The 27,153-nt window shown below is 38.3% G+C and overlaps 1 protein-coding gene across 1 annotated transcript in view; it reads right to left on the bottom strand.

Moving 5' to 3' along the window:
• Positions 1-27,153, bottom strand: part of LOC139445311 (E3 ubiquitin-protein ligase HUWE1-like) — a 92,982-nt gene that overhangs the window by 36,053 nt on the left and 29,776 nt on the right. The window contains exons 14-40 of the mRNA XM_071226434.1: positions 24,180-24,260; positions 23,025-23,116; positions 20,786-20,887; positions 20,268-20,481; positions 19,670-19,771; positions 19,431-19,511; positions 18,578-18,684; positions 18,128-18,305; positions 17,566-17,657; positions 16,686-16,903; positions 16,026-16,086; positions 15,709-15,885; positions 14,470-14,730; positions 12,295-12,938; positions 11,554-11,676; positions 11,023-11,096; positions 9,850-10,007; positions 9,243-9,365; positions 8,697-8,858; positions 7,797-7,913; positions 5,870-5,965; positions 5,525-5,642; positions 3,632-3,756; positions 3,083-3,220; positions 2,801-2,919; positions 2,061-2,148; positions 200-315 (exon numbers count right to left, since the gene is read on the bottom strand). Of these exons, the coding sequence (XP_071082535.1) occupies positions 200-315; positions 2,061-2,148; positions 2,801-2,919; positions 3,083-3,220; positions 3,632-3,756; positions 5,525-5,642; positions 5,870-5,965; positions 7,797-7,913; positions 8,697-8,858; positions 9,243-9,365; positions 9,850-10,007; positions 11,023-11,096; positions 11,554-11,676; positions 12,295-12,938; positions 14,470-14,730; positions 15,709-15,885; positions 16,026-16,086; positions 16,686-16,903; positions 17,566-17,657; positions 18,128-18,305; positions 18,578-18,684; positions 19,431-19,511; positions 19,670-19,771; positions 20,268-20,481; positions 20,786-20,887; positions 23,025-23,116; positions 24,180-24,260 (3,967 nt within the window). The remainder of the gene's footprint in view (positions 1-199; positions 316-2,060; positions 2,149-2,800; positions 2,920-3,082; positions 3,221-3,631; positions 3,757-5,524; positions 5,643-5,869; positions 5,966-7,796; positions 7,914-8,696; positions 8,859-9,242; positions 9,366-9,849; positions 10,008-11,022; positions 11,097-11,553; positions 11,677-12,294; positions 12,939-14,469; positions 14,731-15,708; positions 15,886-16,025; positions 16,087-16,685; positions 16,904-17,565; positions 17,658-18,127; positions 18,306-18,577; positions 18,685-19,430; positions 19,512-19,669; positions 19,772-20,267; positions 20,482-20,785; positions 20,888-23,024; positions 23,117-24,179; positions 24,261-27,153) is intronic.

Genomic DNA, 27,153 nt, shown 5'->3' with positions numbered 1-27,153 from the left:
AAATCTTTTTAAAAAGAATGTAGAATGACAATGGTCTGGTCCCTCAAAAGTTACTGTCACAAACTGCACATAGAAATACTATCATCAATTCATAGTTTATAATGAAGGGCTATCTTTCATAGCTACTGCTAAAACGGCTGGATACTTGCATCATGGGTCAACTTGATACTGCCAAACTTGGACATAAAATATTATTTACCTGACATTGCTGTCTCCGCTTCTGTATGCATCATCAATAGTTTTGTTGTTGCCCACACTATATTTACACCATCTGCCACTGCTGTCATCAAACCATTTCCAGGTGTGACTGTTAGCCTGCGGAAGTAAAACAGTAGGTTACATTTCCATACTTAAACCACATACAATGCTTCTGTGTCAAAAATGATGACACTTCTTCTGAAAGTGTTTATTTAGTGTGCAATACTTCTTCTTTTTTCTTTTTTTAAAAAAAACCTGAATTCAATTCCCAAGAAACAAAATCAATCATGTTTGCAATTTTAAAATTGTATATAAATAATTGAAAATTTTACATAATATTGTATATTTTGTACCTATCCTATCTCCCACAATACATTTCTTTCTTTTCTTCTGATCTTTAAGTGGAAATGTGCTTAAACAAAGTTTCTAGCTTCTAAAAACATTTCACCTGAAATGTATGATATTGGGTAAAACATGTTACATGTTTTCATGTAGGACACAAATGACTGCGTAGCTTTGAAAAGAGATCAATTCAGTGTAAGATTTATAACAAATCCAGAAGTGGAACTATCTCCAATGGACACTAGGGTGAGCCAGCTTGGGATCTCTTTCAACGCTTTGTCAAAGCTAACAATCATGCATGTGGGATTGAAGCATGCTAAGATGAGAAGAGGAACGATCAACAATAACCATCAGATGATCATAAAACCAATACTGAAACATCACATGCCTAAAGCAGAGGTGAGCAGGTAAGGTCTTAGGACACTGCCAAATCGGTTGTGCCTTGGAGCGACTTCGATGTGGGAGAGAGTAGTCTCTACAGACAAGGTAGCTCACCCTCCACTGGGTACTGAGTCTGGGAACCCGAATAATAAAGACAACAAGCGTATAGTCGACGAAGTCATCTATATCCCCCGCCCAATTTAACATGTTATGGTCCCAAACCAGGTAACTGACCCAACATTTCTCTTAGCCCATGTCAAAATTGCTGGAATGGAAATTCTAAAATAAACATTTCTAAAACTCCTTAATATCAAATGGCACCAGTTCAGTATGTGCTTTATATAAAGACATGCAATGCTTGGCAAGGAAACATTTAACAGTTTATTTGTTATACTCAAAAAGTGAACCCACTCTATATTAAAACTTAAATCCAACTTGTTGTCATGGAAACATAAACAATAAAACTTTGCTAAATATTAAAAGGCACAAGTTCAGTATGTGCCTGTTAGACATGCAAAGTTTTGTAAGAAAGTATTTAACGTTTTTTTAGTTACGCTCCGGAAAAGAACACCACCCTTATAGAACCTAAGTCCAACTTGTTGTCATGGAAAATTTCTAAAGTTCCTAAATATCAAAAGGCCAGTTCAGTATGAGTCTCATAGACATGCAAAGTTTCGTAGAGAAATATTTAACGGTTTCTGAGTTATGCTCCGGAAATGATTTCGGGACGCACGAACGCACGCACACATGCATGGATGGACGGAGCACATTTTTTAATATCCCCCACCAACTTTGTTGGAGTGGGGGATAAAAAATAAAGAAAAACTCAATACATGTCTCCACATGGTGGCGATGACAGAGTGAGTGAGGTTGCAAAGCACAGGATTACAGTGCATCACCCATTCGTTCGGGTGGTGACAACGGTGATGTAGGCATGTGTTTGGGTAAAATGTTCTAGAAGCTGGGAACTTTGTTTAAGCATGTTTCCACATGACGTTCAAAAGAAGAATGAAGAAATGCACTGTGTGAGATAGGGAAAGCTTCAAAATTAGAATTGTTACACAGGAAAAACAAGCTGACAAGTCAATCTTAATCTTGAAATGTAATAAATGATTAGAAGAGTGATAACACCAACTCACAATGAGGCTCATAGCTTCCGACTTCCTCTTAGATATCACAGACACTTTTTCGAACAGGTCAAGAAGAAGCAGTAGCGGAGCCATCCACCTGCAATATAATCGGTGTGTTAGATTTTATGGAGATACCAAGAAACCTTTTTCACTCAGAATTACTTAGAGCTCTCACACATTCTGACTTGATTGACAAAATATCACATGTACATGGATTTCTCTAACCCTTTTTACTACTTAACCAAAACATTTATGCCTGCCAATATCATGCTGTTGATGGCATAATGGAACAATGATGGCAAAATAAAGGGACAGTTTCACAGATCATCACATACCCTGTCCAACATAGATTTGTAGAACAAACATGACAAGTGAGAGACTGACCATCAAATTATCAATATATACTTTCTCTCAGACTTATATTTGGCATCACAAACAGTAAGATATATGCTTGTCAAATGTTAAGTTATCATTGAGTGACCTGTTTTAGATAAGAATCTGGGCCCCCTTCCTCAAAGTGATCTTAGCGCTAAGTCGATCGTAACTCCCATTCTTTAACACTGACTTACGACAATCGTAGCGCTAAGATCACTTTGTGGAATGGGGCCCAGTAACCAAATACTTCTATATACCTATTTAAAGAACTTACTGGTGGGATAAAATGAATTACATTGCTGCAAAGAGATTAGGTTTATACTGCAAACACATTAACTAAGGTTATGTAGTCACTGATTGCCTTCAACACTTACTTTGGGGTTGAAGGGTCTTTAAGATTACTGAGGTACTCCTGCCCCTCATTCAACACTTGGATCAACAAGTCGAGGAATTTGCCATTCTCAACAGCTTCCGCACAGGGCATCATCATTTCCTACAAATAACATGAAATATTTTCATCAAAATATACTTCCTTTCATTAATGACGCTTAAGACAAGGGTTTTGGAAACTAAAATATCAATCTATATAATTGGCTACCCAACTTCAAAAGTTAAATGGCATATTTTAGTTCCATTAATAAATGACAACACCATACCTCGAACAACAAACTGAGTAGATGAAGTCTGTTTGCAAACTGAGAGGCACTGGATTCAGTGGAGACCTTATCTACAGAGTCCTTCACACAGATTCCCTCAGACAGCTGGGCCAGGAGTTGATGGGCCAGGCAGAACACCTGAGAACAAGAGAGAAACTTCTCAATTGATTATACATTCATAACTGGGACGCTCCTTTTATGGAACATGTTTCAAATCTTAGAAGTATTGTTGTTACGTGACATGATCACAACAATTACGACAATATCAACATTCATAACACAATGTGCATCAGAGTGAGTGAGTGAGTTTGTTTTTACGCTACTTTTAGCAATATTCCAGCAATATCACCGCGGGGGACACGAGAAATGGGCTTGACACATTGTACCCATGTCGGGAATCAAACCCGGGTCTTCGGCATGACGGTTTTAACAAGGTTATTGACCGCCCGATGTGCATCAGAGGTAATACTAGATATTGCAGTACTTTAGAAGTATCTCATACTGAGGTAACTGTAGATCAGAAGAAATAAACATGACAACAAATCATACCTGTTGTACGAGCGTAGCTAGAGATTCATCCCGCCATGCATTGCCATTCCTCTGTGTTATCACAATCATCAGATCACACACACGGTACACAGTTTCTGGTAATGTGTCTAGTAACTGCATACAACCTGAAAAGAAATATACTTCATAAAATCTTTGCCTTTATATTCTGATAAGCCTCATCAAAATCACTAGTTCGACCTAATCTGTTTTCATATTTTGTCAGTCACAATAATCCTGAAATTTGATCAACTCTCGTTTAAAACTGAACCATGAAGTGACATGATTGAACATGAGTGAGTGAGTATTGTTTTACGCTGCGTTTAGCAATACTCCAGCAATATCACGGCGGGGGACACCAGAAATAGGCTTCACACATTGCACCCATGTCAGGAATCAAACCCGGGTCTTCGGCGTGACGAGTGAACGTTAACCACAAAGCTACCCGACCGCCCCTGACTGGATGTGTTCAGTAATATAGGGATTAACAAGGCTTTTCAAATACAACTCAGTACCATGTGGGTTGGAAAAAGAAAATGTACCAAAGCACTGTAGCTCATCTACTTTTAGAGTTTATGGTACCTAGAATGAGGTGTATGAAACAGAGTAGTACTATGCATGGGTAGCAGATTTCACCTTTTAATATATACGTAGAATGATTTTTGAACATAAACACCAAGCTTATCTGATATGCTTATTCATGCTAATTAGTTTCTGCAAATAAAGTCTAAATAAACCTCACTTTAATCTATAGGATTGCCAAGTCAGTCGTAAAATTCCGTATTCGAAGTAATAAGCGCCTACAGCGATATTTGCTAATATATTGGCTAGGGAACAATCCCAATTAGCACCCCTTCCGATTGAAGACTTATTAATGCACCCTTAATTATGGGCAATTAAATATTGGAAAAACACATCTGTTGTATATAAACATTTTAGGCTGTTAGCATAAACCACGAAATATATTTTTCAACTCTGATTTTTTCACCAAAATAATATTTAATAAGAGCCCCCTATTTCAAATTTTGAGAGAGCCCTGGGCGCTTATTACGTCGAATACGGTAAATCAATATCCGGCAGCAGAGAGCAAGAAGTAAGAATATGTGGGATCATCTCAAACAAATGGGTCAATTTTCATTACAATTTTAACCCAAATGGCTGAGTAATGGTCAAAAATAGGTTGTTCAATATGGCTGTCGTGGTGGCAATAATGAAAATCTGAACCTCTTGAACAAATTGGGGTGTCAACAATGGTTGGAGCAAGCATGTGAAATTTCAGCTTCGTCCAGTGGTTCCTGATGAGACTGTTTACACTGTACCAAGAGGCCAAGACAAAGCCTGCTTGACATTCAGTCAGGTGAGCTAAAAGTATGGAGGTAGCAGACATTTGCTGCCATGGAATCCTAACTGTAATACAATCAGGGCAACTGTCCCTGGAAAACTGCCCAAATGAATCCATTGCATCTTGGCACAGCAAATATAGGCTGTTTAGATAGCTGGGCCCGATTAGAAACACTCAAGAGTGGATAGGGGGAGATAAAACCACCACAGACAGCTGAAGGCCTCAGGGGGCACCATAGGCAATAAAACCAATACCCATTTTCGGTATTCAAAATGTCTCTCCTTAGATTGGTTGGTTTGTTGTTTAACGCCGCACTCAGCAATATTCAAGCTATATGACGGCAGTCTGTAAATAATCAAGTCTGGACCAGACAATCCAGTGATTAATATCATGATCATCGATCCACACAATTGGGATCGATGACATGCATCAACCAAGTCAGCGAGCCTGACCACCCGATCCCATTAGCCGCCTTTTACGGTAAGCATGGGTTGCTGAAGACCTATTCTACCCCGGAATCTTCACGGGTCGTCTCTCCTTAGAATGACAAGTACCTGTTACAACGCTTTGAGTGAAGTTGTCTAATACAGATTTGTCCAAAGGTTCTTCCAATTCCTGTTTTTCTTGTTCTTCATCTTCTTCTTCTTTCTTCTCTTCTTTCTTTGGTTCTTCCTGAAAACACATAGGATGCAATAAACGTCCATTCGAACAATTACTTCAAACTCATTCAATTACTTCAACAAAAGGTGTTAGAAATCCAAAACATGCAAAATAGATATTAATAACTGAATATCAACTTTGTTAATTATTGAACACAAGTAAACTATGGAAACATCTTTTGCACACAGCAGATGTCTTGTAGGTTTGCTTGAATATTTGAGTTACTGGAAGCCACTAACCTGGTCAGTGGACATGACCACATTTTCCCCTAGAGACATAGCTATTGCACGCATCATCTGATCCTCTTCAGACATGTCCATGTCCATACCAAGACCCTGCCATTCAGAAACACCACAATTGTATCAGCAGCCTCACTTGTACTCTTACATTAACTCAAGGAAAATACACTTGACAAAGCAGACACAATTTATTTACTTTGTCATCCGTCAACTTCTGAGTAATGCCTATCAAACAATTGAACAAATGATTCATCACTTGATCTGGCTAAAGGACTACGGCAAACCTACAACAATGCATGCAGGGTTTCAGGTCAGCGTTAGAAACCAAGAGTTTAGTCCACCCATCCTTATAATGATAACATATAGCAAAACCCTTAAAAAGGGCTAATTTCTACTTGTCCTTATGATACCTTAACTATTGGGCAGATTGGCAAGGACAACAGGACCAGTGCCAGTTTCTAATGCTGCGGGTTGGTTCATTTCCTGGGACCCTGACTGTCATCCAAAATGCCCTATCTATACCTTTCAGATTTGGTAGATATAGAAGAATGTCCCATCATAAGTTGATGAAATCATGAAAATGTTATCGTGTCATTTGTCTCAGACAAAATCCTTGTGCATGTGTTTACAGAGTAGGAACTCTGAAAGAGACATCAGGCTTAGGTTTCTTGGCATTCTCATCCCGCTTGATTTAAATCTTCCAAAATCCAATATTTTATTATGTACATTTCATATTCACAAAGGGCACTAATATCTACAAATTCAACAAATCTTGGTAAGAAATCATCCTTTAAAACAGAATTAAGTTAAAATACATCTATAAGAACAGAATCATCAAAAACAGTCAACGAACGACAACAAATACAGTACTGTAGCTCACCTCATTGTATATACATAACAGTTTTATATCTCAGCAAGCTCAGGTACAAAAGAAAGTAACAATATCATAAGATTAGCTATCCACTGTAGTGAATGTTTTAAATAGAAGATCATTTCTAAATTCAAACAAGAAGACATAGTCATCCATAACCCCAACCATCCTTGCATGCTTATATAGTCATAAATAATCTATTTTGATTTCAATGAAAACTATAGGCACCTGTCCTAACTAGCCTAATACATTTGCGAAGTTTCATGGGGAAATAATGAAGGTTTGGCACCAGGAAAAAACCTGACCCTAATCTGAACTTGTTGCCTTGAGAAAATCAAAAGATAAAAATTAAAACAATTCCAGAAGAACAAAGGCACCATTTCAGCACTGGGATGATGTGTATACATTTCACGAAAAAATATGAAGTTAAGCTCTTGAAATGAACCCTACGCTAATTAGAGTAAATGCACTTAAAAAGGAAAATAACATAACAGGGGCCACAACTCTGTAAAATATCAATTAATGATGGCGGTTTTTCAATTTTGATAACATATTGATCACTTAATGATGTATCGAAAATGTCATTTATAGCTGTTTCTGGGAAATTGGCAGTACTGGGGTATAAGGCCAAACAAGGTCCAATACTCTAAAAACATGAATGTTCGATGATTGTTTTTGAACTCAATCAACCTATTTATTCCTAATAGTGTTTGCAATATGTCATCCTTGTATCCATAAACAGAACTTCAAAATAGATGGCAAGGTACTAAAGTGACTTTCAGAGGATAATTTAAAGATGAATTTTAACAGATGACATCAGCTGCCTTGATCTTTGGTCGAAGTGAGTTAACCTATGGTCATGTTTATTAATTACAGAGTGGTCAGTTTCAATAAAACATGTCATTCTGTCAAGTGCATTTCTTGTCTTCAAACAGTGTGGTCAGTGTTAAGACATTCTTCACTTCTGTCAAGCGACACTTCTCCGCATATACAGTGGTCTGAGTTAATACAACGTTTCGTCCTTCCGACAAGCACATTTCCAACAAGTGTTCTTACCGGCACCTGCAGTGCAGGGGGAGGGTGATTCAGGAGGTAGTCTGTGGCTTGTTCCAGGCTTGTTGTGTGCAGCAGTGCATCCATACAGTGCTCTCGAGTAAATCCCATGTCCATCAGCTGATAAAGAAAAGCATATCTTGCAGATGCTGCATTCACTACAATACAGCCCTGCTCGAAAAAGCACCATGGCCAACTTCTAGACTAATCCCTGTGTAATCTTTAAAAGTGCAAATTAAGGTAGTCATAAGCAATCATCATACCCTGTTTGTTTAACATTAGCATTACAGTGCAAATAAAACTAGATGAGACAGATCAAGGATTTTGAAAAAGGGGAGTAACAAAGTGAATTTTTTGTGTGTACAATGGCATGTAAGCCGCCCCCTGCAAATCCCCTCCCCCTGTATCCGCCAGTGCTGAGGCAAAAAACATGATCTTTTGCTGATTAACCTACACAATATATAAAGACCGCAATCTTTAACATATGTCACACATGGGCATCAAGCTTTGGTTGGTTGGTTGGTTGGTTGTTTAACGCCACACTCGGCAATATTCCAGCTATATATGATAGTAAATAATCAAGTCTGGATCAGACAATCCAGACCTATTCTATCCCCGATCTTCATGGGTCTGGGCATCAAGCAACATGAGTGAGAGAGTGAGTAGGTTTAACGCCGCTTTTACCAATATTCCAGCAATATCACGGCGGGGGACACCACAAATGGGCTTCACACATTGTACCCATGTCGGGAATCGAACCCGGGTCTTTGGCGTGACGAGCGAACACTTTAACCACTAAGCTTCCCGACCGCCCCTCAAGCAACATGAATGCTTGGCTTTTGCTTGTCTCATATCAATGATTATACTTGCTAATAAGCCTAACCCTTCATCATCATGACATACCTGCTGGAGATGAGCCTGGTTGACTTCTGGTTCCTGCCGCACAGGGACTGGGACAGAGGGTCCAGCAGCAGCCATGTTGTTAGCTACAGAACTAGCAGGAGAGGGAGTCTGGGCTCCTGGGGTGGCAGCTGTACTCTCTTCCTTTTCTTTAGCAAGGTACTCCTGACAGAGAAATGTTAACATGACATGAACATTAATCTATAAGGAATGACAATCTAATGAAGGATATATGTTTCTTTTTTAATGCCCCACTTAACCATATTCCAGCTTTATGACAGCTGCCTGTATATATTGGAATCAGGACTAGACAATCCAGTGACTCCTTTTATGATCAACAATCCACACTTTCTGGCACAATCACCATGTTCACTATGTGATCAAACCTAACCAATCCTCAAGTTCAAGGTAAGGATGAATGACAAAATTACCTAACATTTTTTAAACAATTACCATAACAAAGCATATGTGTTATATACAATATGTGTTTGAGGAATGCCAAAAAGGAAACTCCTCAACAGTGAGAGCATGCAATATTCCCACAAATACCTTGATAATTCCTTCTCCCTTGATGATGTGACACAGAATTGCTAAAATAGATTCCGACATCCGACTGCCATACACTTTGATTGGCTTCTTGTTCCACAGGTTCATCACAGCATTGAATGCAGCCTACAAGATTCCAAACAAACATAAATGACACCCTCTTTATCAATCATCTTTTGGCAGCTTCATCTTTGATGTTTTTTGCATTTGTTTGTATGTTGTTAAATGCCGGACTCAGCAATATTCCAGCTATATGATGGCGGTCTGTAAATAATCGAGTCTGGACCAGACAATTCAGTGATTGACACCATGAGCATCGATCTACGCAACAAGCTTGACCACCCGATCCCGTCTGTCGCCTCTTACGACAAGCATAGTAGCTTTTTACAGCAAGCATGGATTGCTGAAGGCCTATTCTAACACGGATCTTCATGGGTGACATAGATGAGTTAGTACATCCTTCATGTGAAAGTCGGCGAATATCGTCTATAAGACTACAGTGGTACCATATAAACTAAAAGAAAGAAATAATTAATATGTTTTAATGTTGAAAACACACTAAACATGGATTAAACCCCCTCCTTGATTTAGTGTGATTCAAGAAACATACCTTCTGTGTGCTGATGAGGTATTGCACAGGACTAAAGGGAGCGAATCCTGGTTGTGTTGACTTTGTAGGAAGAGTGTGTGGAGATTCTAGTACTGTCTTGGGGTTGACCATCTTCTCAACCAGCATGAGCCATGCATCTATAAACTCTCCAGATCCATCTGCAACATCAAAACAGTTCAAATACAACACATGTTTGAAATAAATGAGATTATAGAAGATCTACACAAGCAGAGGTTGGACATTAAGGTGGCTACTGGGTCCACAGGTCTTCTATGGTATTTGAATCTAGTGACCATCTAAATCTTTGGCTTTTAACATAAGGATCATGACAAGGCCTCATGACTTTCATGCTTGATTCAAACACTGCATCAATATTTGATTCAGCTGTGTCATTGTATAGCCAGTAGGGATGACACGAAACGACTATCTCCCAAAACTATATGTATCGCCATACTGTTCACAATATTATACATATTGTGATATTTAATATGCATGAATTTTTATATTTCTCAGGACATAAACACTATTAAAAAGGCTTGAAATTCTTGAATATCTGGACTCAGAAATGTCTAATCAATTCTTTATTTCAGATAAAGCTGGAATTTCAACAAAAGCATTTTCTGTTACAAACAAAATAGCAAATTCCGGGTTTGCAAAATACCTTAGATGTGCCCCCAAAATTGAACAAATGAAGTATGAACGAATGGGTCCATGTGTGAAACGATACAGGATTAAACTATGAATCGATACAGGTCATATTGTTAGAGAATATTATTGATGTATCAATGTGTTGGTGAATCGTGACATCCCTAATAGCCAGTAACAGTTCTGGTGGACTTTAGTCATCATCCATGTCTCATATGCATGGTTGTTGACCACTAAGTAGAATGTGATATTCACATATTCACACCACCTCTCAGAAGATATAGTTGTCTTTCACAATTATCAGACATATGCTTGTCAAATTATTCATCACAGAGGGGTTATAAAACAAAAACATAGCTCACATTTCCATCAATTGACCAGTTTCATCCTTAACTTGCACTTTCACATAATTGATGAGTTCTTCAGAGTTTGAAAGACAGTATGTGGAACCAATAATGAGCCTGGATACCTCTCCTATGTATATTTGCACATGCTATTCAATTGTGAGTACATTCATCACATTCTTACCTGGTAAATCAGGATGTTCCAAACCATCCACTAAGGGAACTTTTCCATTCATAGACAATGCCCAAGAGAAGGCCCTGCAAAAATCAAGACAGTGAATTATTTACTAGTGACGTCGATGACATTTCACATACAGCAGGGGCTACTGTGTTTCAAAGGAGAGTAACAATGTGTTATCAGTCTGTGACTTTAGCCACTGGTTCAAAGCCCAAGTTGAGTACAATTTCATTTGGTCTTATAAGCTTTCTAACAAAAGTCTAAGATCTAGTGAAAATCATGTGACAGGTTTCGGGCTATTGGACTCAAAGGTGTTTGGCACAGACTGTGTCATGTCATGGCTTTTGCTCATAAATCAATAAATAAAAAAAAATATCAAAACAAGTTTTAAGTAAGTGTCAAAATCAGCCTTAAAATAAACCTTATACAGAAAATGGCAATGCGGTTAACCTTTCCGAAACAGATAGTATACATTTAGTACATAATAAAGCAACATCCAAAGTTTCATGCGAACGAAATAACTACATAAATTCTTACTGAAACAGAGCATCTTGTCCCCCTGATGAGACAAACTTCTGCAGCATAAGATGGTATGGCTGTTTCTTCTCATCAAACAACATTGGTGATGTAAATCCAACAGAACATACAAGGAATGTTAACCTGCAACAAAAGACAACTGATATACTTTCTAATATGGAAACTTTGGAAGGCAAAATGTGTGTCATCCTGAATTTGCGATTTGCACTTATCACTGCTTATATTAGTCTTACCTGTTTCTGTTACAGAATTATATGATACATGGAGAATCTCACCCGAGTGTCTTTTGATATAAAATATATCAACACGAGTTGTTAAAAGTGGGAAAACTCCGAGGCTTGCCGATCTAACCCAAGCGATATTGCTGTCCCCTTGTTGGGTCACTACATGATTAAATATTGTTGAAACCAACTGAAAAATAAGTCCCGAACACATCCAGTTATGACAGTTTTGACTAACCATCCTTGTCAACCCCTCTGATCATCAGTGTTTTGTATCTATTTGCATATTTGTTGTCCTGTTAACATATTTCACTCACACTGGTGATCAGGTAAATTCCTACAGGACTCTTCAGGTATCATGGCAACATATACCATTTGGACCTTATTCCATTACAGTCAACAGCAGAAAAAAACAAATGTGTTAAATGAATTGGACTACATATTTCACACACAGCTACATAACCCTTACATTAAGGTCTGGTGTTTTGTTAGATTGCCAGTAGTCACATCATTGCCTTACCTAAGCTTTGGTACAGGTGCATGTGGAGGAGGATTCCATGACAATCCATTTGCCAAAAGTTTTGTTAGCGCCTTTGCAACAGCCTGAGCAGCCGGTGTGGGTGTAGTTGGAGTAGGTGGGGTCTGATGACTCCGTCTCTGTCGCACTGGTGTTCCAACACACAACTTGACCAGGAGGCCGAACAGCTCAGCAAGAGCTCGCCCAAGTCTGGAGGACACAGATAACAATGGCTTCAGCTGTTTGATCTGAGCCTGAAGTGTAGGTGAGAGTTTTGACTTTTTCGTGTCTTTGTCTGATGAGGAAGCAGAATCGGACACAACTTCCATGGGGGTTTCAGGGGTTTCCGAAGTGGTGAGAGATTCCATAGCAGCACTGACACCATTACTGCCCATTTCTCCAACACTCCTCGTCAAACCTTCCTCCCCTTCTTTGGGATCCTTATCACTTTTCTGATCCTTTGGAAGAATCTTGTCCATATCCTCCTTACCAAACTCACATCCTGGGGGCAAAATGTCCTCACTGCAGAGAGCCAGTAGCACAGTGCTTTCCCACACAAGTGATGTGTAAAGCCGACTCAGCCCCTTCAAGACTTGTAGTCCTAACTCCGATCCCCAGTGGCTCACTGATATGGTTCTGATGTCAATCTGAAGCAATGAAAATGAAATGTATTCTCTGCTTCTACGTCGTAGGCTGCAAACAACATGCAAACACAGGTGCAACAAGAGTCAACACTTACAATTAAAGTTGATGGAATTTGATTTTTTACAAATAACATCTTTAAAGACAAATGTGTGCAAGTAATAAACTGCTTTAGCCAAGCACAAGCAAGAGTATAAGACATTAAATTAAAGGGTGAAAAGCAATTATCCTTGCATATTAACATGGTGATAGCTAGGGTACTACTCTAAGCAAAGCCTTGTTATATACCAGTTCAGAGCAAAACATTTAATGTCTTCAAATTTGAGCAAAAGCAGTATTAGTAGTAAAAGCTGACGACAAAGACACATGTTCCAAGGAGCAGGTCTAAAAAGTGAATAAACTTGAAAAGAGCCTATGTGGGAATAGTAATATTTGAGGAATATAACCCAACTAACAACGTCAAGCATTTCATTTCTTTGCATCCTAGTCTGAATATGTCATGTCACAAATCCAAACAGACAGGTTGTGGTAGTGGAAAACTATGTTCATTTCTCCTAATACACCGTCCAAGTCATTGGAGAGAGGGAGGGAGAGAGGGAGGGAGAGAGGGAGGGAGAGAGGGTCTTCTGTGTCTAATCTGTCACTATTACTGGTTTAATCAATATTGTCAGTTTTCTTTGACATTAGTAACAATGAAATAGAAGTTATACTACGCACTACAGGCAGGTATAGATAAATTTATTCTAATAATCTCATAAAATCCAGGCCATACCTGAAAGTAAATTCTACTTTTCAAGCAGTTAAACAAGGTTGGGCAAATCAGACAATTCACAATCAGTCTTCCAAATTAGCATGTGATCATTATTGTTGTAACAAAGTAACATCCAATGCATAAAACCTATCAACTGTTCCCTTTGTGAAAAAAAAAAAGTACAATAAAAAGATAACACCTCCCACCCAGGCTTTTTAAAAAAATAATTTGCTGAAAAAATAGTAATGAATTTGTGGCATTTCAAGTCCCATTCAATAAACATGGGGCAATGATATACACAAGATTAGCCAGCTTTCAGCTTGTTAGTGCTCCTTGGAACAAATTACAACAAATACTTTTGAGTCTGAAGTTCAGATATCATCATTTGGGGGTTTCATAAGTCCGAATACATACTGTAAATACATCTTTAATGTTACAATCATTATCCATTTTCAGTTACACCATGATGATTTCGCTGAATTTAGGTTACAGAGCCAAATAGTTTCTGAAATTCAGACATTGATGTATTCATGCAGCTCAGGGCAAGATCCTTTCAAACATTGCATCTTTAAGCACATGCAAGCAGTGTGTAGATAAGATACATGCATGGATTCTGGTGGTTTTTAAATGTAAAAATGCTGTTTTCTTCCAAAGTTCTAAGACCGTTATCCCAGAGCCATCCCACATCCCACCCCAGCAACAACACTAAAAGCTGCATCAATACACCAAAAACCACAACTTGAAACAGAACAGAGAACATGAGAGCACTGCAAGCTAGTAGATACCACATTTCTTCTGACCTGCCCCATCCTGCACACATGTACAAACATCATGATGTAAGCATGCGCTGCCGACAGGGCATGGAGGAGGGGTGTGGCCTGGGGGGACAGGGTGGCATCAGGGATGTTAGCAACGCTGGCCAGTTCCCGTAGCAACACAGAGCCACCTGGGGGGTCCAAAGGCTTGTGTAATGGCTCCAATTTTTGTAGCACTTCATTTAGATGAAGCAATCCCTGCTTCAATACTTGGGGTTCTCTAGACAAGCTCTGCAAGTTGTAAAAGAAAAAGTGAAAGTATGTTATTGTTTTACATTGTTCAACATCAGTTTCGAGAAAACAAACATGCTAGATACAGTGTGGCAGAGAATAAGAAAATTGTTGTCAAAGACATCGGCTTCACATTCTTACATGCACTGTGAGTCTAAGCAGAGAAACCAGTGACTGATAACGTGAACAAACCAATGAACAGTCTCAAAGCATCATCTTCCTGGGGCAAGCGTGTCCACTAGCCTATATCAAAGCCTGGTTTCCACCCTTGCCACATCAAGGCTACTTTCCTTAGCTCGACAATGGAGCCACCTCGAGTAGATCACGAGTTGTACTTCTTGTATTGCAAGTACGCAATATCCAATCAGATCGCTGTTCTTATCTCGTATAGCTTCACAGAGATGCTGACGACCTAGTCGATCAGGATTTCATCTCTGACACACAAAAATAGGCAATCGTTGAGGCGTTTAAAAAATGAAAAAAACATCCGTGTCAACAAAGACAGGCAGCAGCAAATCACTCTCATACGAAGGTGTACCTGTTGTGGATGTTGAAACATTCTCTGATTTGACTAACAACATGTGCGATAGTCCAATCATATTTAGCCCAGGAAAGTTGGCTTGATGTGGCAAGGGTGGAAATATGACTAGTAATAAGGCTAGTAGACGCTCTTGCCTCGGGAAGATGCAAAGTATAAGTCTGACATACTTCATAAATCACTGTAACATTTATTTTTTTAATGAATGAATGAATGAATGAATGAATGAATGAATGAATGAATGAATGAAAGAAAAAGAAAGAAAAAGAATGAAGGAATGAAGGAATGAATGAAAAAGAAAGAATGAATGAATGAATGAATGAATGAATGAATGAATGAATGAATGAATGAATCAATCAATCAATCAATCAATCAATCCCACAAATACTGAGTGGGCAGTGAAAGCATAAAGCCTATCATATGTTATCACAATCACTTACAAGAATAGCCTTGCAGACACTTGCAACAGCCTGGCACGCAGGTGAAGCAGGGAAGTCGATAGGAAGATTTGGCAGTCCCAAGATGCCCATGAGTGGGAGGAGGCCCTTCTGTGTGACAAACTCACGGCAGTGGTCATCTGTCGAGTTGTTACTTAAAATGGCCTCAACAAATTTCATCTGCAAAATGAATATGTTAGCACTTACAAATAGTGAATGAACAGTCTCAAATGGAAACAGATACCTTCTGTAAACAGGATACATGATGTCAATGTCAGTCAAATGTATTGTTATATCAGTGACACACGACGAACACTTACCACATTAAGAACATAATCCATGAGAGGAATGGCCTGCCTGTCAGGTGAAGCAGACTGGCTTCTGCAACAAAACATAACAGCTTTTCAGAAAATCAAAATTCCCCCTTCAATTGTACCAACTGACAGTATGTTTGCAACAATTCAGCAAGTACAGCCTAATTTACTTCCTATCGACAAACAACACTTTTCTGATGACTAAGCAGGTAAAAACAAATTTCTTCAACTCTGGTTGGTTGGTTGGTTTGTTGTTTAACGCCGCACTCTGCAATATTCCAACTATATGATGGCGGTCTGTAAAATAATCGAGTCTGGACCAGACAATCCAGTGATTGACATCATGAGCATCTATCCACGCAATTGGGATCGATGATATGTATCAACCAAGTCAGCAAGCCTGACCACCCGATCCTGTTAGTCGCCTTTTACGACAAGCATAGTTGCCTTTTACGGCAAGTATGGGTTGCTGAAGACCAATTCTACCCCGGAATCTTCACTGGTCTCTTCAACTCTGGAAACAAGTTAACCTTACCATACACATGGCATGAAATAAAGGCTAAATAGAGGTATAAGATCAAGATACTCTAAATACATAATACCTTTACAATCACATACAATGGGAAGATTTTAGAGACAACTTATTGACAGTCAGATATGACTTACTGCATAGAGTCCTGTGTGGGTGAGAGAGCTGGTTTGGCTGATGTACTCTGACTTGCAGTGCTAGGCAGTTCCTCCTCCTCTTCATCCTCATCAGATGAACCTGTGTCCGCTGGTTGAGGGGAACGGATTGACAGTGCCATATTCTGCTCTGCCTTTGGCTGCTGCTTTTGACAGATGTACTTGGTATCTCTTCCCATGGCACAGACTTCTTCTAAAAGCTGTACAAGAAATTGTCACAATCACAAAAGGGTATAACGAAAAACTGTAGTTGAGTTGTAAGTTATAATTAGTGAGTTGTTGATGCTGAAGAAAACAGAATAGCAACTATTTCACCTTTAAAAGTAGAACCACTCAGTGTGAAAGTATATCTAATGTCACTACGATCAGTCAGCAAACAGCTGAGATTGGAGTGTCTAGATGACCATTTATCCCCAATAGTTTTGGGGGTGCTAGAGGTATTTTTCAAAGTTGTGTCACATAGACAGGTCATAGAAAACAATTCATCACTGCAATTTATATTTTGGCACTTCAATTTTACTTGACTAAGAAACAAACACTATAAACAAAATACAGGAACATTATGCAAGCACAAACTTCATGATCCTGAAACCGGATCCATAAACAATACAAAATGGAAGGTGAAAGCACGAGCCATACATATCCATCAGCCATACATATCCATCAGCCAGACTATGGCCCATCTGCACCTATGTTATTGTCTGAGAACGAATTATGTTTCTTAGCCTAATCCATACACTTGTATGCAAACATCCTTTCACGGACAGAAAAAGTGTTTTCATGAATACATAGACACAGAAACATGGCTCATAAAGAGTAATATTCAGTTTAGGGTAAAGACTCTTCAGGTGCAGATTTGTACCTTGATAATTGCTTTGGTTGCATCTGTCCTGAGAGAAGGCTGATGTCTCATCAACTCATCCATGGCATTGCCCAAATTACTGGCAGTATCACCTAAAATAAAAAGAATACAATCATTCATGATAAAAACTGCAAAACATCTTGCAAGTGATGTCAGTTATTTTTCCTCTTGCCATTTTCTTGGCAGCAGGCAGATAATTAACACAATTTGCAATTTGCAATATTAACTGTGAGAGAGTTGCGTATAAAGCCACTTAAAACAGTATTTCAGTTGTGTCAGCTTGAAGTGGGAGGAAAGCCCTTAGTGATGCAGGTCTTAGACATTTACCACTTCGATGAAACCCACAAGCAATTGGTATGATGCTGACAAACCTAGAAACATAATCAGGGTGAACCAGGATTCATACCCACAATCAGATTCCTGGCATACCTAACGGACACAACTCAGCACAGCAAACTGTGGTGCCTTTGATGACTAAGCCACCCATGCTCCCTTAACAAAAATAAAAGTAACAGTTTGTTTCTATTTCAAGCTAGGTTGAAGTGTAAAAATATAGACATACCGAAAGGGTCTGAGCTTCGTCTCCGTCTCATTGCTGGCAGATAGTCTGGGGATAAAAGCACCTTGAAAAGTCTGTCAAATGGACGACACTCCACAAAAGCTTCAAGACCTCGAGTGTTCAGACATAGAGCACTGAACACATTGGGTAGGGATGCTAATACCTCACGTGTTGCTGGAACCTAAAACATAAGTCATATTGAATCAAAATACTAGAGTCATAAACCAACACAAATGATTTCAAAAAGTTATGAGATTTCAGAGACTATGAACTGTTGGCAACATAGCACCAAACTTTAAAAATACAGCTTAGAAAATATAAACATATAGAACAGATATTATTTTTAAGTAGGAATGTTAACTTTGCTTATATTTTCCAAACATTAAACCAATTCTAACTGAGACTATATCGAAAATATCGAGTTGGTGTTTTCAAGTAATAAAGTCTGCTCACATCTTTAATAAGCAGGGCATTGAGCACCACATCAGTGAGGCCATTGTCTTGTAGTGATGACAGAAGAGAAGGTTCTTGAAAGACGTAAACTGTCACAACATCAGTAGCTGAAAACAAGTCATACATAGTAATACTTTTAGTATTTACACATGAGCATATGACATTAATCTGAGGTGCTCTAAGTATGGTCTATAAACGATATGAATGCTTTCAGTAGAAACAGACATTGAGAGACCATTCAATTTATTTTTTTGACAATCAAACAATAATGAAATATCAATCACTTCTAATACATAGACATAAGTAAACTAACGTGTGTTATACAGATTTAAGAAATGAGTGTCAGAATTCAGGTATTTCCCAAGTGAGAGTGAGGGCAATAGATGAATTCTTGCACGAGTTTCATAAAATCAGTATGACACACGTTCTAGCTTACTTACGTCCATGCATTAATTTCATCATAACTCATTCTTGCTTAATCATTTGGAGCTCCCCTTTTAGAGAAAAATCCACTGATCACGACCGCCTTCTCAGAAAACATCCATTTTGACGGGGGAAAATTCAGCTAAGACGTTTCTTGTTGGACGTCATTCCGATCTTACGTCACTATAAGATTCAAATGACTTCAACAATGCTGTCCTGATGACATAAAAATTACACTGGTGAACGTCAAGTGATATTTGCACAAGTGCACATACTATTTTTTATCAACCCTATGGGTAATAAAGCAGTTTACCATTCCTTCCAAGATAAAATAATGTAAGTTACTAAATAGTCCAAGTTTTCTATGAAATAAATAATATCATCAGAATGATTCACTGTGAAACAGCAAGCGTGCTGGCAGTGAACTTACCTAACAGAAAGAGTGAGGGTCCATAGTATTCAGCATTGCTGATAATATGCTTCAGGGATTTAGGAAGAGATCCATCCATTACTGAAAAAAAATATATATCATCATGTTATGACAAAGTATATTGAAAATTCTTTGGTTATTCCACAATATCAAGAAATTATTTTTACATTTCGTGAATGAAACATACGTACAAGATTAAAACAAGCCCTCAACATACAACAACATGTTCCTGCACTTACGATGTCTAATGCTCTCTGCAAAAGCTGTGTCAGGAATGGCCTTCTTCAGGAAGTTCAACATGGACTTGAGTAGAGCAGCTCGCTGCGGAAAACACTGAACACCTGCAATACAGCAAACAGAAGATGCTAAAAAAGATGTTCCTGGATACAAAATCAACTTTCTTTGGTATTCTTCCGAGAGAAAATCAGTTTTCTAGAGGCTGGAGAACCAAGAACAAAACGAAGGCAAAAGATCTTATTTAGATCAATGAACTTTGTCTCAGAAAATTACAAAGTTTTCTGCTGGAGTATTTAAGTTTATGGACCCATTAAAACTTTGACTTTTAGAAGTATAAACATTTGAGTCCTGCACCATTTTTTAATCCTGACTAAATAATGACAGAGACATTGAAAGAGTATTGTTTGCCATCGCTTGTGACAATAATTCAGCTCGATAACACTGCAGGACACCAAGAAATGGGCTACCTCAGCCACCATGTTTTTATGCCACTTTTAGCAATATTCCAGCGATGTCATGGGTCCTTCAGTAAAGAAAAGTTCAGGTAGCCAATAAACTGACAAGTCATAAGACATCAGACCAAACTATCCGCAAACTTACCTGTTTTGGGCACATCTGGCTCTGCCGGTTCTGCAGGCTGAGCTACAGGTGCTGGGAGTGAAGTTGAAGCGCCAGCGTTAATACTGTCGCTGCTCTGGGTCATGTCTGTTTCCATCGGGGCTGGGGGAGATTCAGGCTGGGAGTCGATGCTGGCTTCACGGCGGGCTGGTCGGATTACAAATGGCTGTTCCTTTCTGCAGATGCTCACTTCATTCTGTTATGAATAATAATTGAGTCAAATACACATGTGGACAATGTATATTTTGTAACTGGACAGAATAACAATTAACAGTTGTGAAACGAACAATAATCATTACATGAGCTAAATCAAACTTTTCCATCACTTTTTTAGTAAATAGACGTTATGTAACATAGCTACTCCAAGTTCTTTCAACTGCTCATTTGTTTTGGACGGACAGAACCCTGATTACAGCATAGAGTAAAACATAGTAAAACATAGTAAAACATTAACCCCTGACTGTAATTGTCAAACAATATTACATGATAGGCTTCCGTACCTCTAATCTGTTGATAAACGCAAGAAGCCCTCCGTGAGCCTGGAAAGCAGCCATGTCCAGGTTGGTGATGAGATCAATCACACGTACAGCTCTTGTCACAAACTGCAAGGACACAACACAATTGTAAATCAAATGAATAGATTGAACATGTGTTATCTGCACAAACACAGGGAAGAAATATTTTTCCAAGAATGTCAAAGTGATATCTCTGCTCAGGAGTACTAAGCAGATTTTGTGAAAACTTTTGTTGGAAATATATGCAGCAGTGTCAAGTCTGGGTTAGAGGTTTACCACATGAGTATTGATGTGATGTGAGGTAAGGTGAGGTGAAATTGGGTTTAACGTCACATCTAAGATTATTGCACTCATATAGCTACGTGAATGCATGTGTGTGTGTGGCTACTTGTACTTGTCCCGACTAATGCCGATTTAAAGTGCCATCTCACTGAGATACCATGCCACAGTTTAACATGAATACCCCACTCAGACACAGTATACTGACTCCGAGCAGACCAGTCCTTGTTTTAGCCCCTTTATGCCGAGCGCCAGACAGGGTAACAACAAGTACCATCTTTTAACGTCTTTTGGTATGACGCGGTTGGGTATTGAACCCCGGACCCCGGACCTTCTGAAGCTCTACCACTAGACCACAGAGGCGGTCGCCTTTTACTGCAGACAAACGTGAGGTGCTGTGAACAAATTCTGACTAAACTCCATATTAAATAATTTATACAAATATCACAAAGGAAGGCCACATAATTTGTTCAGCACTGAATACTGATAGCCGATAGTCAGGTGCTTAATGTTAACCTGGGATGTATGCTTTACCTTTGTTACTTAATGCCACACTCGGCAATATTAGGGCTATATGACAATGGCCTGTAAATAATCAAGTATTGGCCAGACAATACAGTTCGATGTTGTGAGCAAGGCTCCAAGCCATTGGGTATGATGACAAGCAATCACTAAGTTTGACAACCTGATCCATTAGTGAGTGAGTTGGGCTTAACGCCGCTTTTAACAGTATTCCAGTTATATCGCGGTGTGTCAGCTTAATGTGAGAGGAATGCCCGAAGTGATGCAGGTCTCCAACGTTTACCACCTCGATGAAACCCACGAGCACAGGTATGGTGCTGACAAACCTAGAAACATAATCAGGGCGAACCGGGATTTGAAGCCACAATCATAGGTTTCTGGCGTGCCCAAGGGACAAAACTCTGCACAGCAAATAGCGGCGCCTTAGATGACTGGGCCACCCGTGCCCCCACCTGATCCATTAGGGTGCCTCCTACGACAAGCACAGATTGTTGGGGACGGACCTATACTAACAAGGATTCCGCACGGGGCTGTGACGTATGTTAATACATGTTCAGATTAATCCCAAATCATATCTAGTAAAGCATTTCTCTCTAGACATGATATAGGGAGAATTTTAACTATAAACATTGTGATTATTGTGAAAAGGATGAAAGATAGCTTGACTTACTGAATCATAGAATCATTAACTCTTTCAACACCAGTCAACCCAGAAGCTTGATGTAACAAATGTTATATTTGGGATAACACTGTCTCAGTAAAAGACAGATTCACATACTTTTTTGGTGTTGAGTCCCGCCCGGGATTAGAGCCCACACTGCCAGAGTGAGGCACCTGATCGCCATCACACAAAGTCAGCGATCAAACCCACTCAGCCACCGAGGCTTCCACAAAAATGGAAGTCCGACAACTGATAGTCTAGATCACGTTCTTTGTATACCCCTCTGACAAGTGTAAATTGGCACGGCTCCAATCGTTCGAACGGGATGGGACTCAACCAACCAAAAGTACGAGAATCTGTACTTTACAGAAAAAGTGTTATCCTAAATATTACATTGGTTACATTTGACCACTTTCTAAATGGCATTGTGTGTTCATAGCTTGCAGCCATGGGAAATAGTGAATAATTTATCAATCTATCTATAAATATGCTAAATTGAAAAAAAATACATATTTCAGATATTATGAAAGGTGTAAGATACAAAAATGAATGATATGACTGGTAGGTTCCTAAAATTATATATCATTTTGATGTGGCCTTGGCTTGGGAATTCATGACTTCTTGGGCAGTGTGCCGACGTGTGGTGTAGAAGAGTTAAATCTGGATGGCAATCATTGATTCTACATACAAACACTTAGGAGATATTTCATTGCAAGAGTAAGAGAAAGTGCAAGAAAGAGGAAGCCAGAAAACAATACCCACACTTACGGTTATGTGCTCTTGTCCCTCTCCATACCAGTTGATGACTTTCAGTAATGCTTCCATCATCCCGCAAGATACCAATGCCTCAACACCTGGTAACACAGTAAAAATCACATGCTCATCAGCTTCCTTCTATCTTTCTATCTAGTCGTTCATTCTACTCCATCTCATGAACAAGCTACATAAACTACAAAGATAATGTTGAGGCTTAACAAAGAAATGTGCTCTACAGCACCCTTCTATGACTGCAAGACCTCAGTTTTGTAGCATTAGGAAAACGATCAATCTGACCAATAAACATGTCAGATTGCAGACACTCAATGCAAGTACAAACATTAGAATAAAGCAAGAGAATACATTCACCTATCATGTGCTGAACACAACTTTTATCTAGCACATATATAGAAAGTTTTTTTTGTTTCTTTGTTGTTTAACGCTGCACTCAGCAATATTCCAGCTACATGACGGCAGTCTGTAAAATAATCGAGTCTGGACCAGACAATCCAGTGATTGACATCATGAGCATCAATCCACACAATTGGAATTGATGACATGCATCAACCAAGTCAGCGAGCCTGACCACCCGATCCCGTTAGTCGCTTCTTACGACAAGCATAGTCGCCTTTTACGGCAAGCATGGGTTGCTGAAGACCTATTCTACCCTCGAATCTTCACGGGTTATACAGAAAGGTCTGACATGTTTAATACGGCTGCTATGGCAGAGAGCATTAAGAAAAAATTTGACAGACCAAATAAGTTACTAAACTGAAAACCATCATCATCTGCATAAATGACAACTAAACAGCCTGTCATCACAAACAATTTCATAACACTAACAAGTTATAAAGTGAGTGAGTTGGATTTATTGCTGCTGGAGTATTTTTTTCAGTTTAATTACATATCAACTTAATATGGGAGGAAAGCCTGGAGTGATGTAGGTTAAACATTTTACAACTTTGGTTAAAACAATGAGCATGGTCCTGGCAAACAAAGAATCAAATTGAATTTGGCATTCAAGCCCATACAAATAGGATTCTAGCATGCCTAGAGATGCAATGGGAGGGTCACTCAAGCCCAATATTTATGACATTATCTAACAATGAAAACATCAGACTATTCAACAGCTGCAAATTTGAAATATACTGTTCTACTGACCATTCTCATAGCTGGCTAGATGGTAGAGGAAGGAGAACAGAGCTGTGGCATACTGCTGGGGAAAAGCATCCATTTCAGGGTCTGAAAAGAAAGAAATGCCTTGATAATATTATTCTGTCCAATGTACATGTACTGTATAACAAAGAAGAATATTCCTGAAACACTGATCTCCTTCTTTGCATTCAACCCCGTAACTCAAAGTCAGGTCTAACCTTAAATCAAATCTAACTTGAATGCTTGTGATCAAGACAACTAGAAAGACCATATTAGAATGAATCCTTCAAAATCGATGCTAATTTATATACCCCGTCTATAAAGCGAACTGGAACGAAGCACATCCCCAGCGCATACACAATCCCTACATTTGCAATAAAAACGTGTTTGTCTTCCGCAGAAAAAAATTACATCATAGATGCATCCCTTCAGTGAATTCAGAGAAACGAACAGATCATAAAAATTAAACTTGGTCAATAAAAATAAAACATCGCTATAGTAGACATGATGATTTACCAATAAAATTGTTCTTCCTGTTCTGCTAGGCATCATGTTAAATGCAGAGACTAAGATTACTGTTTGTATTGTCTAGTAAACTAAGCCGGAAGTAGCAGTCAGCTGTGTACACGTTTCTTGGAAACTACCAGTGATTCGTTTAAAAAATTCCCAATATTATAACTTTAAAACTTATTTTACAATCATCGGAAGAATTGTTTCTGAAACTAATATTTTAAAATAGTTAATAATTTATTCCAATTATGTTATTTTAGTTGAAGCCTTAATATATATATATTTAAAATATATTAATAACAATAAACATAGCACTTTGGTACAGCTGATCACTATTGCTGGGTATATTTTCGCATGGAACAATTTGACCTATAACCTTCGAGGCTCCTGTACTCGCCATAGCAAAAAATTTATGTTGACATATAATAGTCAAACTACAAAAAAATGTGACTTATACGAGTCAATGTATGGCATTTGTGATATTAATATCCATTCTCTATCCATTAAAGTTGGTTTCAAGGCTTTAATTGCGGTAATCTGTCCGTGATTGCTGTAAATAACTGTGAGTTTGCGATCTTCCCATCACTTCACATACGATTTAGCAGAAATGAATGGAAACAATACTGAATGAAATTTTGAATAAAATTAATAAAATAGATTACTAACATAAGTGCAGATATAAAACAAACACTTTTTATAACCAGACAGTGTAATTACATGATTAATTTGTGTACTGAAGTTCACATTTGTTGACATAGTATTTCTGGTGTTACCGGTGTGTGCTCACAGTAATGACATTGTCTTCGTGTTGGGGAAAAAAAACCATCAAAACTTTTCAACCCTGTGTATAAGACGACTCCCCTTGAAAGCCCCCTAATTCTAGGTATGATAAACTTGCCTTATACACATTCACGTATATACAATTTTATATTTTACCTACAGTGAAAATTTCATACATTGCCAGAAAAGCAGTTGTAATACGACAATAGAAAAGTCATGGTCACATAATCATTCTTATACTGAAACCATGTTTGATTAAGCTATTTGGCACTAAATGTTTTCCGATATGAAAATAAAATCTGACATTTGAAAATTAAATACTGAAATAATTCAATACTGTCATGGTTATTGTATGCAGGGATAGTCACCATATCTACCTCGTCTATGACAATCACCATATTACTCTAGCATTGTCAAACGATCAATCTGAACCACTGGGACACAGACTGAAGATACACAATGCAACAGCTAATTTATTTCAAACATTGATTTTTGGGCTTAAAGTGTGGAAATAATCGGTGTGAACACAGGGGTGCAGATTTATTATTGTCATACCACACTGTTACGTCAAAACAAATAATAATTTTTGTTTGTTTCGGTATTTACTTTACCTTTAAAACCCTTTGGAGACTCAGGTCAAGAAAAGAATCCCCATACTCGACGGTAGCAATAAGAATCAGATAGTAAGATGGGTGGCCTGGCTCACTGTGTCAGTGTACCCTTATGGCATGCGCCATGCTATCAACATGATAATCTTACATATTCTTTTCTAAACCATAGACTAGAGGAACTGTCATAACTTTGACAACAGAAACAGTCAAGTCCATTAATTTCATTTTCTTCACTAATAACATGTACAACTGATTAAAATATTGTGTAGAACAGGTAATGAATATGTATTTATAGAACATATCTAATATTTTTTTTGTCATGGTTATTGTATGCTGGAAGAGCCACCAGGGCTACCCCGTCTGACAATCACCATATTATTCTAGCACTGTTAAAACGACCAATCTGAACCACTGGGACACAGACTGAAGATACACAATGCAAAGGCTAATTTATTTCAAACATCGATGATTCGGCTCAGTGTCCAAGCCAGAATTGAAAATCAAGGGTAGAAAATAGGAGGGATTTTGAAAAAGTAGGGGGGATAATTGCTTTCTTCAAAAATGTCTTATTTTATATTATGTACTGGAACATCATCATATAAAAGTCTAACAGATCAGAATAAAGAACTGAAATGAATAACAATGCTTTGTGCTTTTTTCTATTTTGATCAAAAAAGTCTGTAATTATTTTATTTTTGTGCCTCATGGTCATTCACTATTCAAAAGATCGTCTGCTTTGACAGTCAGCGATTCATATTGTGTGTTTTCAGAAACGAAACTGAAACGAACTAAAATGCTCAAAACTATTTTCAAAACTATTCAAGATAGAATATTTATTGTCTTTAAACATCTTGTCAAAGATTTTTGGTTACTAAACAACAAAATATAACATAATTTTGATCAAAGTTTTGATACGTTTTCTACTAAAGTAAATCAAATTTCGTTTCCTATGCCAATCCTGTCAATAATTTATTCAGCAACCCAAGGGACGTAACTCGTGTTCGAACTTCCGGTTATTATCGATCAGTCTTCGACAGTTGTTTACAATGTTTGCTGTGAACTGTCTTTCTTCGTTAATT

This window comes from Haliotis cracherodii, unplaced genomic scaffold, assembly GCF_022045235.1.
Source record: "Haliotis cracherodii isolate W230 unplaced genomic scaffold, xgHalCrac1.p SCAF_6, whole genome shotgun sequence".
In the NCBI taxonomy this organism is placed as follows: Eukaryota; Metazoa; Mollusca; class Gastropoda; order Lepetellida; family Haliotidae; genus Haliotis; species Haliotis cracherodii.
The sequence above is the reverse complement of the archived record's forward strand: the minus strand, read 5'-3'. Positions and strand labels throughout refer to the sequence as shown.